Source organism: Eubalaena glacialis, chromosome 17, assembly GCF_028564815.1.
Source record: "Eubalaena glacialis isolate mEubGla1 chromosome 17, mEubGla1.1.hap2.+ XY, whole genome shotgun sequence".
NCBI classification, from domain to species: domain Eukaryota; kingdom Metazoa; phylum Chordata; class Mammalia; order Artiodactyla; family Balaenidae; genus Eubalaena; species Eubalaena glacialis.
The window spans coordinates 73,343,483-73,360,791 of record NC_083732.1 but is presented as its reverse complement, the minus strand read 5'-3'; the positions used below and the strand labels follow the sequence as shown (position 1 = coordinate 73,360,791).

The 17,309-nt window shown below is 46.1% G+C and overlaps 1 protein-coding gene across 2 annotated transcripts in view; it reads left to right on the top strand.

Moving 5' to 3' along the window:
• ANXA13 (annexin A13) overlaps positions 1 to 16,957 on the top strand; it is a 54,669-nt gene extending 37,712 nt beyond the window's left edge. The window contains exons 6-12 of one of the 2 annotated variants that reach the window (XM_061171453.1): positions 2,652 to 2,685; positions 2,784 to 2,863; positions 4,489 to 4,557; positions 4,969 to 5,070; positions 9,486 to 9,561; positions 13,271 to 13,383; positions 16,333 to 16,957. In XM_061171453.1, coding sequence (XP_061027436.1) covers positions 2,652 to 2,685; positions 2,784 to 2,863; positions 4,489 to 4,557; positions 4,969 to 5,070; positions 9,486 to 9,561; positions 13,271 to 13,383; positions 16,333 to 16,452 — 594 coding nt within the window. In that variant the 3' untranslated portion in view covers positions 16,453 to 16,957. The remainder of the gene's footprint in view (positions 1 to 2,651; positions 2,686 to 2,783; positions 2,864 to 4,488; positions 4,558 to 4,968; positions 5,071 to 9,485; positions 9,562 to 13,270; positions 13,384 to 16,332) is intronic. The other variant, XM_061171454.1, reaches the window with a different exon arrangement.
• Positions 16,958 to 17,309: the final 352 nt, after the last annotated feature.

Genomic DNA, 17,309 nt, shown 5'->3' with positions numbered 1-17,309 from the left:
GCAGCCGGAAGGGAAAGTCCTCCCTGCATTCCACCCACGGGGTGAGCAAGTGTCTGGGCAGAAACGCGTCCACTTGGTTCACACTGGAGAGATCCCTCTTCCAATCTTCTGATGGTCAGTCTTGGTGTGGCTGCTCCTGGCTTGACAGGATAGATCCTTCCAGAAGCACAGTGTCAATCCAGCTTTCATTTTTCTAAAGAGATGCACAGTTTTACATGAAGGAGGAAAGTTCTACTTTACCCTCCCAGCCTGACTTTGCGGGTCTCCTGGCACAAATAATACAATAACAGTCCAAGCATGGCTGCATCTAGCAGAGAGCACAAGAACAGGCTGGGGGGTGGGTGGTGCCAGGGGGGTCCCAGTGAACACCCCCGGGGCCACCACCACTTCCCCAGAGGTTTCCATGTCCTCTATCCTGTCCTCCCCTGGTCCCTTGGGCACATGCCACCATTTCAGGAGCTGAAAAGGACGTTTGTTAAGGCCCTTGCAGAAGCCCATTCATCTTTGGTTCCAGAACCCATAAGGGCCAAGGACTTCATCAGGAGAAAAGAGGGCCCACAGGTCATTATTTGGAGACCCCCTGCCTCTTCCACAACACCCATCACATAGGATGGGGAGGTCCAGCGAGGAAATGCCAGGAAAATCCAACATTCTTGAGGTCTCCGGGTAGGAAACAGAAACAGCACTTGGAGAAGACGGCGAGGAAAACCGCCACAGTGCTGGGACACTGAAGTGCCATTTAAGCCCCCGAGTGCCTACCACCTGGGCTGGTTCCTCCCGCTCAGCCTGTGCCGTCCATCCACGTTTCCTGAAGCACCAGCAGGCTCCACGCTACAGCTGCAAACCCCTTTCCTGAACATCCCTGGACTTCTTCCCAAAGGATAATAAAACCCCTCCATTTGGGGAGTTTCAGGTTAGGATTGTGCCTTAAGGGAGGGTTAGCACAGGAGGGCAGCATCAATTCAGTCCAATAACCACACAGCTCTCCTTACTCAATATTCCTATCCTTTCCAGAAGCACCAAAGTCCTAGCGACCAGGAAGCCAATATTTGGGCAGCCTGCCTTGGCAAGAAGGTTAATTTGGTCGTTACTTTTCTAATCACACTTGCCTACACGTGGCTCACCCTCAGCCTAATTTCTTTCAGGTCCTGGTCTCAAACAATGAGCAAGATCTTTTCTTTTTTTTTCAATCAAATAGATCTGACAGTAAAAAGAAGAAAAGCAGGGAGAGAGCAGGCCCTGGGTTCAGGCAGAGCCTGAGAGTGGGCTGGAGGGAGGAGAAAGGGGAGGGGGCTGCAGAGTCACAGGTGTTCGGCCCCCACCTGCTTCCTCCTCTCTCCCACCCACCAAAGCAACATCGGCCTGGCCCTCATCTTCTATAGCTCCCACTCCCTTCTTCCCATCACTGCCCCATGACTCTCATTTTAAATAGTTTATGAGAGATGCTGTAGGGAAACGCCTGCTCTTATCCGCTGCTGGCTCAAGTGTAAACTTAGGCAGCTCCCAAGTGGGTCAAGCCATTGCAATATACAGCCATACCTTGTTTTATTGCGCTTCGCTTTATCGCGATTTTACAAATAGCATGTTTGTGGCAACCCTTCATCGAGCAAGCCTATCAGCACCATTTTTCCAAAAGCGTTTGCTCACTTCCTGTCTCTGTGTCATATTTTGGTAATTCTCACAATATTTCAGACCCTCCACTGGCAGAAAGATGACGACTTGTTGAAGGCTCAGGTGATGGTTAGAATTTTTTAGCAATAAAGTATTTTTAAATTAAGGTATATGCATTGTTTTTTTTAGATATAATGCTATTGCACACTTAACAGACCACAGTAGAGTATAATCATAACTTTTGTATGTACTGGGAAACCAAAAGATTCATGTGACTCACTTTATTATGATACTCATTTTATAGGGGTGGTCTGGAACCAAACCCACAGTATCTCCAAGGTGTGCCTGTAAAGCAGTTCTTCCTGGCACACACCCTAGAGAGAGACTTGCACTCCTGTACACAGCAAATTGTTTACTGAGTGCAGTCTTGTCTGAAGTAGAGAAAAATTGAAAACAGCCTAAATGTCCATCAATCAGAGGCTGGTTAAATAAACAGGGGCTTACTGTAGGATGGAATATTTTGTATCCATTTAAAAAAAAACACTAGGTGACTAACTAATGTACAAGCATAGCTGGACCTCCAAAACCTATTACTGAGTGAAAAAATAAGACAAAAAACAAACAATATGAACAGTATTCCACTTTTTAAACACATACACAAAACAGTTCTATATATTTGCACCAGCACAAACATATGTATACGAATGTAAAGAGAAAATATGCACTGAACTTCTAACACTGGCTACCTGGGTGGGGAAGGGGGAGTGAGATGGGGTGAGGGGGTAGTGAAAGAAGATGTTAGCTTAGCTGTAATGTTTTCACTTTTAACTAAGGATGACATATGCTAAAGGATTCCACACAGCTAGGGACTTGCTCTAGGCCTAGACCTTGACTTGTAGGGACAACCCCCTTTGTAGGAAGTCATAAAGGCATCCTGTATCCAGAGACAAGCTCCTGCCTCTTCCCTTTGCTTGTCTCTGCCTATATTATTGATTAACCGCACCTTGGAGTATTGATTTTTTTTTTATTACCTCTCCTAGGAAATCATCGCCATTAAAGAGGCCTACCAAAGGTGTAAGTGACCGTTTGTTCTGACTTTAAAGAATGTTCCTTCCAAAATACCTCTGGGAGACTAAATCTGCTTTCTCTCCTCCTTTCTTCTTCCCCAAAAGTATTTGACAGGAGCCTTGAATCAGATGTCAAAGGTGATACAAGTGGAAGCCTAAAAAAAATTCTGGTCTCCCTGCTACAGGTAAAAGTAAAAAGGTCTAACCTGCTTTATGATCTTGGGAAACAGCCCTTGGTAGCATGGGACCATGATGAAAAAGGTAATTTAGATGATAAACATTTCCTTCTTTTATTAAAAATGTTACTGAGGGATCATCAACCTGTGTTCTGTCAGCCCAGCTCTTGTGAAATCATTCAATGGGGATTTTTCCCATCATAACAATCCGCCTAGTCATTTGCAGTTTACAATCCCTTTTTGTTAGTGAGTTATCTCATTAAGCATCACCACCTCACTTTGCCAGTGAGGAACCTCTAGGTGTACACACAGTAAGACACAGCTTAGGAGCAAGAACCAGGCCATCTGACCCCAAGTAGGGCCCTTTTCATGACACAACTTACTTCCAGGATTCACCCCAAGTCTAGGCCTGTAAGAACTGCTGCAGGGAGCTTGGCCTGGAAAGCAGGGCTTTAAGAATTGGCCCTGCTAGGACATAGCCCCTGTGGCCCCCAGCCAGATGGCATCTGCACTCTCATTGACACACCCATCTTTGTGAGCTTTGTGTGTTTCCTCTGCTTCATTACTCTCGATGTGGAGAGACTGATAGCAGAGAATACACAGAGTAGGCTTCACCTGTAGCACGAAGAGTATATAAGTGTTCTCCTGCTGTATAACAAATTGCCGCAAACTCAGCAACCTAAACTATGCAGACCCATGATCTAGCGGTTTCCATGGGGCAGGGGTCCTGTTACGGGTTAGCCAGGGTCTCGCCAGGCTGAAATCAAGGTGTCAGCCAGGGCTGCCATCTCATCTGAGGCCTGGGGTCCTCTTCCAAGCTCACTGGCTGTTGGTAGATTTCGGTTCCCTGTGGTTGTACGACTGATGTCCCTGTTTTCCTGCTAGCTGTCAACCAGAGACCACTCAGCTCCTAGAGGCCATCTGCAGTTCCCTGTCGTGGCCCCATAGACAGTTCAGAGCATGGTTATTTGGTTTCTTCCAGGCCAGCAGGAGTTCATGTCTCTGACTTCTTCCATCTCTGACCTTAAAGAGCTCACCTGATTGGGTCAGACCTACCCAGGATAACTGATTAGGGATTTTAATTACATCTACAAACATCCCCTTTGCCATATAAACATAATATGATCACAGGAGTGGTATCTCACCATATTCACAGGTCTTACCCACACTCAAAAGAAGGGGATTATACAAGAGTGTGGTCCACTTAGGTCATCTTAGAATTCCACCTGTCACTAAGGGCTTAGGTTAGACCTCCAAAACTTTCCATGACCAGCATTCAGGGCTCTTCAGGGCTGGGACCCTGAGAAGTGAAATTTGATATTTTGGAAGGAAGACTAATAGCTTCCCAACAGACTCATTCTAGGGGACATCATGAGGTTTCTTAGAGGTCAGTGGGGTTTGTGAGTGACCCCGGTTTCTACCAAAAAAAAAGGAAAAATGTGTTGTCACAGAAGCTACTCTGTTTATCAGTTGTGCCCAAAAGATGGCAGCAAAGAGCAGCATTGCCACTTTGGCAGGTTTTGTCTAGCTTCAGGCCACCCCTCTGAAATCACCCCCTTTTCTAGGACTTTCCCTTTTTGTTTTCTGTGGTCAAGCAGGAACTCAAGTTAATAACAATGTGTTGATTTTTCTAGGCTAATCGCGATGAAGGAGATAATGTAGACAAAGATCTAGCTGGTCAGGATGCCAAAGATCTGTATGACGTAAGTATGCAGATGTGCCAGTCTCTGCAAATTCCTTTTTTTTTTTTAATTAACATTATTTTCAACAACTGTTACTTTATTTTATGCGAATTGGAATTACTTGGGAAATAAGTATGATCTTTAAAATATTTTTCATATATACGGTCTTCATGAACCTAAAAGAATTGCTTTTTCTATTCTTATATTCTGGGGTTAACCACCTCAGATCCATTCTGGAACAAGGGAAGATATAAATCATATAAATATGTGAGGAATACTTGTGGGTTAGAAGTTTAAAGTGCTAGATCGATCAATGTGGCTTAGATTCAGTGCATATTTTATTGTTTCCTGTAAGGGAGGCCTGGTCACAGCTCTGTTTATTCAGTCTTTCTGCAAAAGGCTTTTTCAAAATGTTTGCCCTCGGCCCTCTAGGCAGGGGAAGGCCGCTGGGGCACGGACGAGCTTACCTTCAATGAAGTCTTGGCCAAGAGGAATCACAAACAGTTACGAGCCACCTTTCAAGCCTACCAAGTTGTAAGTGATCCAGTACTAAGGCAAGGAGTTCACACGGAAACTGAGTCTCAAGTTATTTCCAAAAGAAGCCGAGATCTGGGATATGGAACTGGACGGCAGGGGGCGGGGTGTCTTTTACAACAATGGTTCTCAATCAGGGGTGATTTTGCACCCCCAAGGGATATTTGATAATGTCTGGAAACACATGGGGTTGTCACAACAAGGTGCGTTGGGGGGAGCGGCACAGTTGGCATCTAGAGCGTCAAGGCCAGGGACGCTGCTGAACATCCCACAGTGCACAGGGCACCTCCCACAACAAACAGTCATTCGGCCCCCAGTGCAGTGCTGAAGCTGGGAAACCCCGCTTTGCAACAGAGGCTAGGGAAGCAGGGGAGTGTCAAGTTTAGGAGCAAAGCCCTAGAGTCAGAGGGTCCAGGTTCAAATCCTGGTTCTACCACTAACAAGTGACCTGATGTCACCATCCTCATTTGTATAAACAGAGACCGTGAACATCAACATCCCACCCTCACGGGGTTATTTTAGGTGTTAAATAAGATGAATATAAAAGGCTCAGGACAGTATCTGGCATGTGGTAAGCTTACAAATGTTTGCTGTTACTATTATTCCAATTGACAGTTGGGCTAACAGTACCTACTGCTCCCAAAACAGATGTGATAACACCTCAGAGATACACTCTTGGAAAGATGTGTATCAGTTACTTTTATACAATTATTTTTTTTTAATCTAATGATAATTTTAAGTCAACGAGGTGAGTTAGCTATTTCAAGGCACTTAGTGGTTAGTCCTTCCCTGAAAATCAGTCTTTAATTGCAAGAAGACTTTTGCGGAATATCAGATTTTTTTTTTGGTCTCCTATTTTATATTTGTGGAATGTTTTTAACTATTCAAAGTACATCTGTGCCCTGTGTCTCATTTCAATTTCACAAGAATACTGTAACTCAAATGTAGGCTGAAGAGCCATTGTTACCCACAACTGCTGGAGGAGGAAAATCTGTTACAAGTAAGGAACCATCTGTAACTTATCAGGACCACACAGCAAGTCAGTAGCAGAAAGTGGATGAGAACTCCAAGATTCCCCAGCCTGAGCTCCTACCTCAGCTAGAGCTGGCCGCTCCTCACTCAAAATAGCATTTCCTATGTGTTGCCAGCAGATGAAAAGACAACAAAGCTTTGGAATTTTATCATTACTGTATATAAGCCCTTAGGGCCCTCTGCTTTCAAATCCTGCCCAGAGTCGTGATCAAAGGCAGCTGACCCTGTACTCCCCTGGTCCCTGGGCCTGGAGCTGTGTAGACTGAGCTGGAAGTCTTCTCCATGACCTAGACTCTCTTCCCATAAGACTGGGGCCATGGATGGAGTTTCTGGGGTGGCTGTCATTGGGGATCACTATAGAAACACACATATGTGTGAGGGTGAGGGGGTGTGTGTGTGTGTGTGTGTGTGTACATGAACTACTATCTAAGCATACTCCCTAGGCCGATTGTTCTCAAAATTAATCCCAAAACAGCAGAATCCATATCACTTGAGACAATGTTTAAAATGAGAATTCTTAGTGCCTGCCCTGGACCTACTGAATCAGCTTCCTTGGAGTTAGGGTCCTATAGTCTGTGTTTTAACAAATCTTCCAGATTCTGATACATGTTAAGGTTTAACAAGTCTGCTCTAGTCTACTAGCTGTATGACCCTGGGCAAGTTATTAAGGGTTCTGTGCCTCAGTTCCCCCAACCGTATAATAGGGATAATAATAGTACCTACTTCACAGGGTTAGTAAGGATTAAATGAATTAACAGATTTAAAGCATTTATTGCCTGGCATGCAATAGGTGCTCAATTAACATTAGCAGTTGTCATGAGTCACCTTATGTGAACCGACAGTATCAAAAAACAGAGCTAAAACTCAAATGGTCAGTAAGATAATCAATTGATCTGATAATTCTTTACATGAAAACAGCTCTCAAATGCTACCTATTCATCATTCCGAAAGCCTTGTTGGAACATTGTTCATCTTGATCTTTATCATTGATCTTCTGAGTTCATCCTGATCTCGGGAACCTCCCTCCATAAATTTTCTCATGGTCTCTGGCTAAAAGCGCTAAGATGCTAGGGTCAGATCAGTGAAGTGTATCATACAGCATAGGTTGTCCCGGCATAGAGTCCAATTTTAATTTTTGGCGCAAAAACTCAGGTTTTTGCCCTTAATCTGCCCTCTAAACCTGAGTCTTAACTGTTGACACTTCTCAGAGATCCCAGCCCAAGCAACAAAGCTTCCCCAACTCTGCAGCATCATGAAAGATTATTACCGTCCCCAAATCTACCAAATATGAAAGGCTTGTAGAGGTATAAAGTTCCCCAAACATGGCTCAGTATAAATTGTAGGTACACATACCCATAGCCCCAGGTCACTGCCTCACCACCACACCCCTCACCACTTCTCCCCTCCCCTTAAAGAGTTCCTAAGCCCATTCCAGAACCTTTAGCCCTTTCCCTTTAACTGCTATAACCAAAGTCAGAGTGCACAGGGATCTGCCGTGGGCACGCTGTCAGTTTGGGGCATTGGTTTTAAAAGAAAGAAATGTGTCTCCTATTCTTCTAATAATCTCCCCACAGGCAAAGCTACCTGGTAAACTAGTAGCCTTTGAGGCTTGTCTGGAATCCACCCTGGCAATGGGTTTTTGTACCGAGATCAGAAAATCTGGTTTTGTCCAAAGAGCCCCCCTAGGAATTAAGTGTTCCGATAAGTGAGAAGCATTCCATTTGCAAAGGAGCATCTCAGTAGCTTGGGCCAGTGGATTGTTTTCCATCTGTGTTCAATGGAGTCCCTGGAGGTGCCTTGGTAGCTACCAGGAGGGAATGGGGGGAGGAGGTAGGTGGAGAAGAAAGGGCAATGCCGTCTCACTGTATCTCATGAATAGTGCCCCCTGGAGTTGGGCAGCGAAGAGACTCTGAGAGGGCGGGAACCTGGCATTACCGTCTGGGGCTGCGCTAAGGAGCCCATCTCCCGCCTCCCCAGAACAGCTCTGCTTTCCTGCTTTTATCTGTTGTGTAGGCTGAGATGCTACAGAAAATTTAAAATCACTGTTCTAGCCCAGTACTAACAATAAAAATGGAAAGTGGTTTAATGTGAGGATTTTTTTTTTTTTTTACTAAACACAGACCTGTGTGAGGAAAATGTCCTCTTGAAACACAATCTCAGTCTACACAGCAAGAACCCTGTTCACGGGAAAAGTGAGAGCAGTTTCTTCTGAAACACCAGCTCTCACATCCAGCCCCCAACACCTGAGAACAGCTAAGAAAGGGACTGAAAGCCCCCCCAGTCCAATCCCCTGCTTATCTAGGTCGATTCCACACCAGACCTCTAGATGGGCCAACTATGATGAGGAGATCAAGCGACGGGTTTCATTAAATCTGGACCCTCCTTCCCCCCACATCTATTGTGCTCGTATCACAAAGAATATGTTGTTTACCAGTGTTTTCAGAATAAACTACATAAACTCCACTGGCATGTCCTCAAAGGCCCCAATTATTTATAGACTCACAGTTGTGTCATATCCTCAAGAGATAATTTCTAAGAAAGAAGTTTCAGTATTTCTAATGCTTAATGGCATTTCCCAAACCCAACCAAAAGTTCTCTTTTCTCTTCATATGCCTGCCCTGAGCTTGGCCCAGGCGGTACTTGTGTTAAGCATGGTCACAATTTACTCCGAACTTCAGCTTCTATAAATATTTGGAAGGAAACCTAATGTGTAATGCTGTGCAGAACGAGCTGGCGGTGAATATAAGATCATCTGGAGTCTCCCCAGAGGGAAAGAAAGCAGCATTTGACGCGGTCAGCCCCTGGCTGCCAGCCCAAGTAGCCCCACAGTATCAGAAACATTAGACCAAGTCCTTACCATGAACCTCACCACCTCTACTCATGTCGCCCAAAGTGTAGGTGCCCGAGCTCCCAGTCTCGGTCCACAACGGAGGAAGGTGTGGGAGATGATTATAACCACAGCCTCCTGGAAAACTGGAAACGGAAAGAATTTTTATAAACACATAGGAAACTCAAGTACGATAGAAACATAAAGAATATTGTTGCAGTATTTATTCATTGTTTTTCCACTCCCTGATTTCACAGAGGAGGAAACTGAGGCTGAGGGAGTGGTCCTGACGGGGGTCACATCCATTAGGGGTCAAATCGGGACTAACTCCTAAGCCATGAGAGTCCCCACTCGAATGGCGGGCAACCATCCCCAGCCCTGCAAGGGCTGAGGCCAGAGAGGAATCCCAGAGTTCCTCTGGTCCTTGCGTGACCAAATCTGGTCCTTGTGTGACCAAATTTTTTTTTTTTCTATTGCTTTTTGTAGAAGAACAAGCCTCAAGTGCACCAAGGCCAAAAGCAAAACCTGGACTAACAGCTGCACTTTCTTTCTCCAGCTCATTGGCAAAGACATCGAAGAGGCCATCGAAGCAGAAACGTCAGGAGATCTGCAGAAGGCCTACTTAACTCTCGGTAAAGTAAAGCTAGGAAAGCCCCTGACTTAGGTTGGGCTCCCTGGAACCAGACTTGGAGACAGAGGTTTGTGTGCAGGAAGCTTTCAGGGAATAGCTTGGGAACCACACATCTAAGCAGCATTGGGAAGGGAGAGAATGAATGTGATGCAGCTGCAACAGGAGCTGTGCTGGTCCCCCAAGGAGCCTTGAAGTCAGGATGTCCCAAGTGGAGGCAAGGGGACCAGGCCTTCACACCCAACATCAAGCAGCCGTCTGGCTGCACCCAGGGAGCATTTGCAACCTTGGGGAAGATAGCTCCCTCTTTTGACTCCTAATGGATATGACCCCAGTCAGTCCCTCCCTCCTGAGAAGGGACTCAGCCCTGAGCAGCCAGCAGGTAACACTTGGCATGACTGCCTGCTGTCCTGAAGACAGCAGCTGGGGGAACTACCACAGCATCCACGACAGTCCCACTAAGATCATGGAGCCCCGAGAGCATCCATCAACAGCCTGGGACCATTGTCTAGTCTCGTGGGGCAGCATGCATTTCATGTGACACACACTCAAAAGCACCCAGGTTCGGATCCAGGAACAAGTTTCTGCGGGTGCCTGATGGCCCAAGGGTGACCTTTTCCATTTGGTTCCCTTCAACATTGGAATGAATGAGGTCTGTGTAGAAAGCAAGGCGGGGGAGACTAGATCAAGGCCGTGCCAAGCAAACGCCAGGCATTTCTCTCCAGGTGTTGCCCGTAGACAGGAAATAGCAGAGAGATGGGTACCGGGCTGTGGCTGGCAGGCTCCTTTCTCATTTTTGCAAGCCCCGGAATGAAGGCATTGTCCATTGTCCATTTTCCACACGCCGGTGGCGAGGAGGCCAGGGCAGCAACCCAAATGGCACGAGAAATGGAGAGAATATCCCCAGAAGAAGAGGAAGAACCAAAAAAGCAGCCCCTGGAAGCTAAAAAATGTGCTCTCGCTGCCAAACTCTTTTGTTTTGTTTTTTTGATGGGATTTTGGGGGCAATGTCAGCAAGTGATTTTTTTTTTTCCACCCTCATTATGCATTCAGATTAGCAGGTCTGCTATTGTTATAGAGGCCTGAACATCCTTAATGTCACTCCTGTCCCACGATGGATACACACAGATGACTGTCCTTAGGGCTTTAAGGATGAGTGTCTTAAGGAAACGGAGAGATCTACTCATGGCCCAGCTACAAGGCTCCAAACCCTTTCTGTACCTGCAGTGTAAAGAAGCAGGAAAACGCCAGAGTTCAGTCAGAAGATTAATACTAATTCTTATTAGTATTAAGTATTAATGGTAATAAAACCATTCAACCCTTTAACATTTACTTAGCACCTGCCTGGGCCAGCAGTTGTCCCAGGCGTGGGGATCAGAGGTAAATAGGTCCAGTTCCTGTTCTTAAGAAGCTTCAAACTCGTGGCAGATACTCACAAATCAACAGACTGAGCTACAGTAAAGATAAAACCAAAAACAATCAGAGCAAGGCAGGTACAGAGGAAGGAAAGGACCCATTCCTGCAGTTGGGGGACCATGAAATGCAGGAGTTGGGTGGACTCCACTGGTAGCAAATATAAAAGAGATTAGAAAAGACCTTGAAAAGGAACCACACAAAGAGTGGGACATGACTTCATGACTAAATTCTCTACACACTCCCCACCCTACTCCCGCCTAACTCACAAAGATGCCAGTTTGCCACTAAAATTGAGGAGGAGGTGTTATGAGACCAAACGGTTCCCACCGCTTGCAGCCTCTGGAGCAGCACTTCTCAAAGTGGGGTCCGTGGACCCCCTGCATCAGACTCACATGGGGAGGCGTGTGAAAGTGCAGTTTCTGGAGGCCCATGCCAGGTTACCCACTTAGAACTTCCTGGAATGCAGCCCAAAGCCACACACTGACAAGTTCCTCCCGTGATCACCTTATGCTCCCTGGAGTTTGCGAACCCCCGTTCTGCAGGCCAGGAGGAGCAAGAGACACCGCGGGGTGGCTGGCTGCCCTTCCTCTCACACGCACGAAGATCTTTACTCCCGCATCCTCCCAAGCTGGCCCCACCCAAACTTTCGGGGTATTCCTGCCGCTGCGAACAACAAAGGTTGTTCACCAGGCATAGACTGTATACGGTAGAAAAGTTTCTCCCCAAAATATCAGGAAGAAGGAATGTCAGGGGGAAGTCACTGGTGTAGGGACGGAACGCACTGAAGTTAGGCAGACATCACTGCAGCGTCAGTTAGTACGAGTGCACAGGACGGGGTCCCCGGGAAAACCTTGTGAGGCCACTAGCTCAGAACGTCTGGGGGTGTGCGTCACAGCGAGTCTCAAACACGCTGCTCCCCAAATTGCCAGGTTCACCCGCCCCCCCCATCACCACCACCACCAATCCAGCAGCTTGTGGATTCAGACTCCTGGGTCTGGGCTTCTCCGCTGACACTCTGGTGGCTGCCACATGACCTATAAAATAAGGAGACAGACCCCCCCCCCAACCTAGACTCTGCTTTCCTAATTCTGTTCCTCCCCCTTCCTTGTAAGCATTCTATCGGCAATTATCTAGAAGACAAGAGTTCTCACTGCAGGACATACTAAGGATGTGCATTCCACACTTATGCTGAATGTATTACTTATTATTTATCACTAACATCAAAAATGTTAAGTGTTCTAGGTAAATGTCAGCAACATAAACAGTAAAGGGTTCATTCTCCCAAAGTGTTAGTCCTGATGGACCCATATGAGCCTTGGAGGAGGGGAGAGCAATCATGATTTATCCCCAGGAGCAGAGATGCACCCCATCCCCTGATTGGTGAATAGAAACCATACTTTGTTAATTTGGGGATTAGATCATACTTTATTCATTTCTGGCTGGGGCAGGGCCAGAAAAGAGCAACTAGCAGCATCACAGGAAGGTGCTCTGTAGACAGGATCAAACATTGCATCAAGCCCGCATCCCAGATGGAAAACTAAGATGATTGTGGGGACCTTGGAAAAGATTCAGAGATGAGGCTCACAAACAAAACCCAGCGAGGGACTTCCCTGGTGGTCCAGTGGGTAAGACTATGTGCTCCCAATGCAGGGGGACTGGGTTCCATCCCCGCTCGGGGAACTAGATCCCGCATGCATGCCTCAACTAAGATCCCATGTGCCGCAACTAAGACCCGGGGCAGCCAAAATAAATAAATAAATATTTTTTTTAAATAAAAAATAAAACCTAGTGAGGAAAAACAAAAGAAAGGAAGGTTGTTTAGCATGGGCAGGAGGGCCACGGTCCAACTGAGCGTATCTTCAAGATTACGAAGCTTTATCATGGCAAGGTTGCCAGCCAGTGCGTGTTTCCCCTCCAAACCCAACTCCGACATCAGAGATTCCTCTTAGAGATGAGAAGGCATTTCTGCTGGTGGGAATCATGAACTTTACAGGGAGGGCCTGAGGATGGTCACAGTGCTCCTCCTCCTCCCAAGGGTCTTCAGGGAACAGGAGAGGTTCTTATGTGTCTGAAGGGGTTTTGGTTGAAGAGTCCAGATGCCCTGACCCCAGGGGAATCTTCCAGATCCCATTAGCAACAGTGTGAAGTCTGCTCCTTTCAAACACCCGCCTCACAATTCCACCAGCTCCAAGAGCAGCCAGCTGACACTCTGAGCCAGCTCTGTTCCTTCCGAGGGTCTCTGGGTCATTCCACAAAATGTGAACACCTCACGTTCTCTCTCCCTTTGTCCTGCCCAGTGAGGAGTGCCCGGGACCTCCAGGGCTACTTTGCTGACTGTCTGTACAAGGCCATGAAGGGTGCGGGGACCGACGAGGAGACCCTCATTGACATCATTGTGACCCAGGCGGAGGTAAGACGCACTCCTTGGGCTCCACCTTCTTGTTTTGCCACCACTGATGTCATCTACAGGTCGTTTCTAGTAAGAGCCTATTTACAGAAAGAGTAAAACAGAGAGAGCCCTTGCCTTCCCAGACTTTGCAGAGGACAGTGTGCTGTGCTTCAGTCTGTTCCTTTTTATAAAACTACAGTAACGATAGCGGCTTCTATTTCTGTCATCTGTGGCTCCGGAGAGCTTCGGGTAGTGTGTGGAGGGAACCTGGAGGGGCCGTTCCGGATAGGGCAGCTCCATTTTAAGGAAGGTAAAACAGACACTCTGAAAGGTGAACAATGGACTAGATCACCCGAGCAAGTAATTTCCCGACCCCTGAGCTAAGCCTTTATTTCCTTAAACACACCCCAGAAGCACAATTTTGCACAAAAAACCACATCAGTACAAGACAATGTTTCTCAACCTTTTTTAAATTAGCGATCGCCTACCCTCACCTCCAGGGAACCTTCTTAGACCCAGTTTTTTCCTAACTGTCACTCCCCTCCAAGAAATGTTAACACGGCATACACTGTACATCTGTTTATGTTCCCTATGTACATACGTAGTTAATTTTACACAAAAAGATTAAGATTTTTTTTCACCCTCTAAGAACCAGTTTTTGCCCCCGTTGGGAGCAATATCGCCCCCCTTTGAGAATGCATGAGTATAACAAAGGCACAGGGAGAGGAGTGGCCAGAAGCGTGGGAGCAGCTGTCAAGACTCATATTCAGAATACACGGCCACAGAGAGGAGGAATTACAGAATAAATGGGAAATGGCATTTCATCCACAGCAGAGAGGCCTTGGAAAGTGAAGTGGAACTGGGCACTTGAAAACCACAGACATCTTCCCTCAAAAACCTGTTAAATGAGGGGGAAAAGATACCAACCCAAATTCTGGCCCCCAGCTTTTTGACAAATAATACTTAACGTCTGACACTGTTTTGAAATATAACTTAGCAACACAACCATTCTTTCGTTTTTCTTTCTATTCCTGGAATTTCTCCTCCCCCTCTTTCTCCTCCTCCTCCTCCTCCACAATTCATATTTTCCTCTCTCTCTTAAAGCTCCTTTCTTTTTTCTCCTCCCCTCTCCCTCCCCCAGTCTCTCTGCCACTCTCTTTGTTTTATTTTGGTTGCTCTGATTCTCTTTCCCTTATCTCTCCAGGTCTCAGCCTTCTCTGTCTCTCTGTCTCTTAGTAACTCACCCCCCGCCCCCAGCCAGAGTCTCTGGAGATCCTAAGACACTCCAAGGAGCAGGTTGGTGACAAAGCCCAGCAAGGATTCTAAAGACCCCAGGGGGCTGGACCACTCCAAGGGCTCCTCAGGGTGCCATATTCACTCCAGCATGCATGAGCTGTAGCGTGTTTATTCCAAGATGCTCTGTCCTATCTCAGTACTGACCAGTACTGTCCTGGGTCATCAGTACTGGGTCTCAGTACTGTCCTGGGTCATCTCCACATGGGGACCATTCCCTCGGAATGCTTCCGGCCCAGCCAGATATATTGGCCAGATCCCCTAATCCCCCAAAGCCACCTGGTAATAGAACAGAGCCCCGTGAGCCCCACCCCATCCCTGCCCTGACCCACCTCCCCACTTCCTGCCCCTCCCCCAGCTGAGCAGCCTACCAGCCAGGGGAGCAGGGATCACAGCCCACCTGCCTGATGCAGTCTCTCTCTTGCACAGCATCCACTTCCAACAATTCTTCCCTCTCCTACCCTCTCCTGCTCTCATCTTTCTCTCTCCTGTTGGGCCCTCTAATTGGGGCAGGAGAAGAAAAGAACCAGAAGCTTGAGCAATGGTTTGTGAGTCTCTCAAGAAAGCAAGATAGAGTCTAAATTAAAAACAACGATAACAACAAAGCTAAAAACAAAAAACAAACAAAAAACTCCTGGTTAAAGAGAGCTCTGTGCTTCTTTTATGAGACTTACTGTGTTCTTTCTGGAATTATATCTTCCATGGTGCAAGTATTATCTCCTTTACTAGGTGGTCAGAATCTTCAGAGCAGAACAATCTTTTTATTTGTGTTTCTTCTGAGTCCTTTCCCCACCTCCAGCACCTAGGTTTTTCAAGCTTTTCAATGAATTACAGTTGATCCCTGAACAACACGGATTTGAATGGTGTGGGTGCACCCATATGCAGATTTTTTCAGTAAATAACAGTACCTGTATTTTCATTTTATGGATCTTTAAATTAACTAAGTGTGGGGAAAAGTTTGTGCTCCATTAGAGATCACAATACATAGAATCAAAAGAACTAGGGTTTGAGGCCTGATTCTATGCAAACTGTTTCAGCTTCCTGCCCTTGGGTGAGTCATTGATCAAATTCCTTTGTTTTTGAGGCAGAGATAGCAATACACAGATTCTAGACTGCACGGGGGTCTGGTTCCTAATTCCTTTATTGCTCAAGGGTCAACCGTAGATTCAAAATAAGTCCTAAAAATTGATAATGAATTGAATCTTGTTGTTTGGCACTAATATCCTTGCTGATCAGGGTACAAGAGAAAAAAAAAAGGTGTCATTTCAAACTGTGTTGACAATTTTCTTAACCTTATACTAAGAGTCAGCAAACTGTGGCCTGCAAGCCAAATCAGGCCCACCACCTGTTTTTGTACAGTCCTGTTACCTGAAAACGATTATTTTAAAGTAACTGTAAAAAACTCAAAGGAAAAATAATATTTTTGTAACACATAAAGTCATATGAAATTCAAGTTTCAGTGTCCATAAACAAAGTTTTACTGGAACAGACACACAGACACTGAACTCAGCTTTCCTATTCTCAGCCACGAAATAGGAAGAATAATAACTCCGACTCTAAGGGTTGCTTTGAGGCATTAATGAGCAAGTGAGAATGATGTGCTCGGAACAGTGGCTGCCTTTGTTTATGGTGAAAACGCTATAAATGTCCCAGTTGCTGTTGTCGTTTCTCCTACAGGTGAACCTTCAGGGGATAAAAGCCAAGTTCCAAGAGAAGTATCAGAAGTCTCTCTCTGACATGGTTCGCTCAGACACCTCTGGGGACTTCCAGAAACTGCTGGTGGCCCTCTTGCACTGAACCGAGCCAGCACAGCAGGAGCACAGGGAGGAACCACCTTTGTCAAAAGCCCCTCCCAAACCAGATTTGCAAATGCCACTCCAGCACGAAACACCCTCAGGGGTCCTGGTTTATTTCCTTGGCAGCTTGAGCCATGCGGCCAGGGCAAACTGTTTAAGTTAAGGGCAGCAGCCTCAAGACGCTTGACTAGATCACCCTGAATGCTGGTTTAGCGAGTATCTGGGCTGCCTCTTAATTTTCCTTGAGGGTAGTCACTGAATGCTTTCTGAGCACAGAGGAAATCTGCAGTTGATGAAAAACTATGCACTTGGAATAAAACATTTAAAAGAATATGTATCACGCAGGGATATGTATGTTCTGGGTAAAGAGCAAATGGTTAAAGTACAAGAAAGACCAAAGTAAGCAATTCATTCGTTTTCCTTCTGTGTGCTCAATTTCAAATCCTCCATGTTAATTGAAGATGTGGATTACACCTACATCAGCTGCTTTTCCAAAGACTGGGTTGATTTGCTTTGGTGTTTGTCCTGTAAATAAATGACTTGTGAAATTTGAACATATTTGGAAAATGCAAACAGTTACATTTATTAATAATCACCAAGGACAGTCACCAAGGCCAGCGGCAAGGAAACAACTGACTTGCCTATATGAAACGTAACGAGAGGTAAAATTCCCTGATCTGCTACCTGGTTTAAATGGTTTTTCTTGCTTCTCTAGACATTTGAGCCACTTGAGTCTTCCCTCTGACCTTCAAATACAATTAGGCTGGGCACAGTGCCAACAGGATCACGGTTAATGGTCTCTCAAATGGATTGATTCTGTACCAATAGCATCTCTGTTCCAAGGTGTTTGTCTCATAG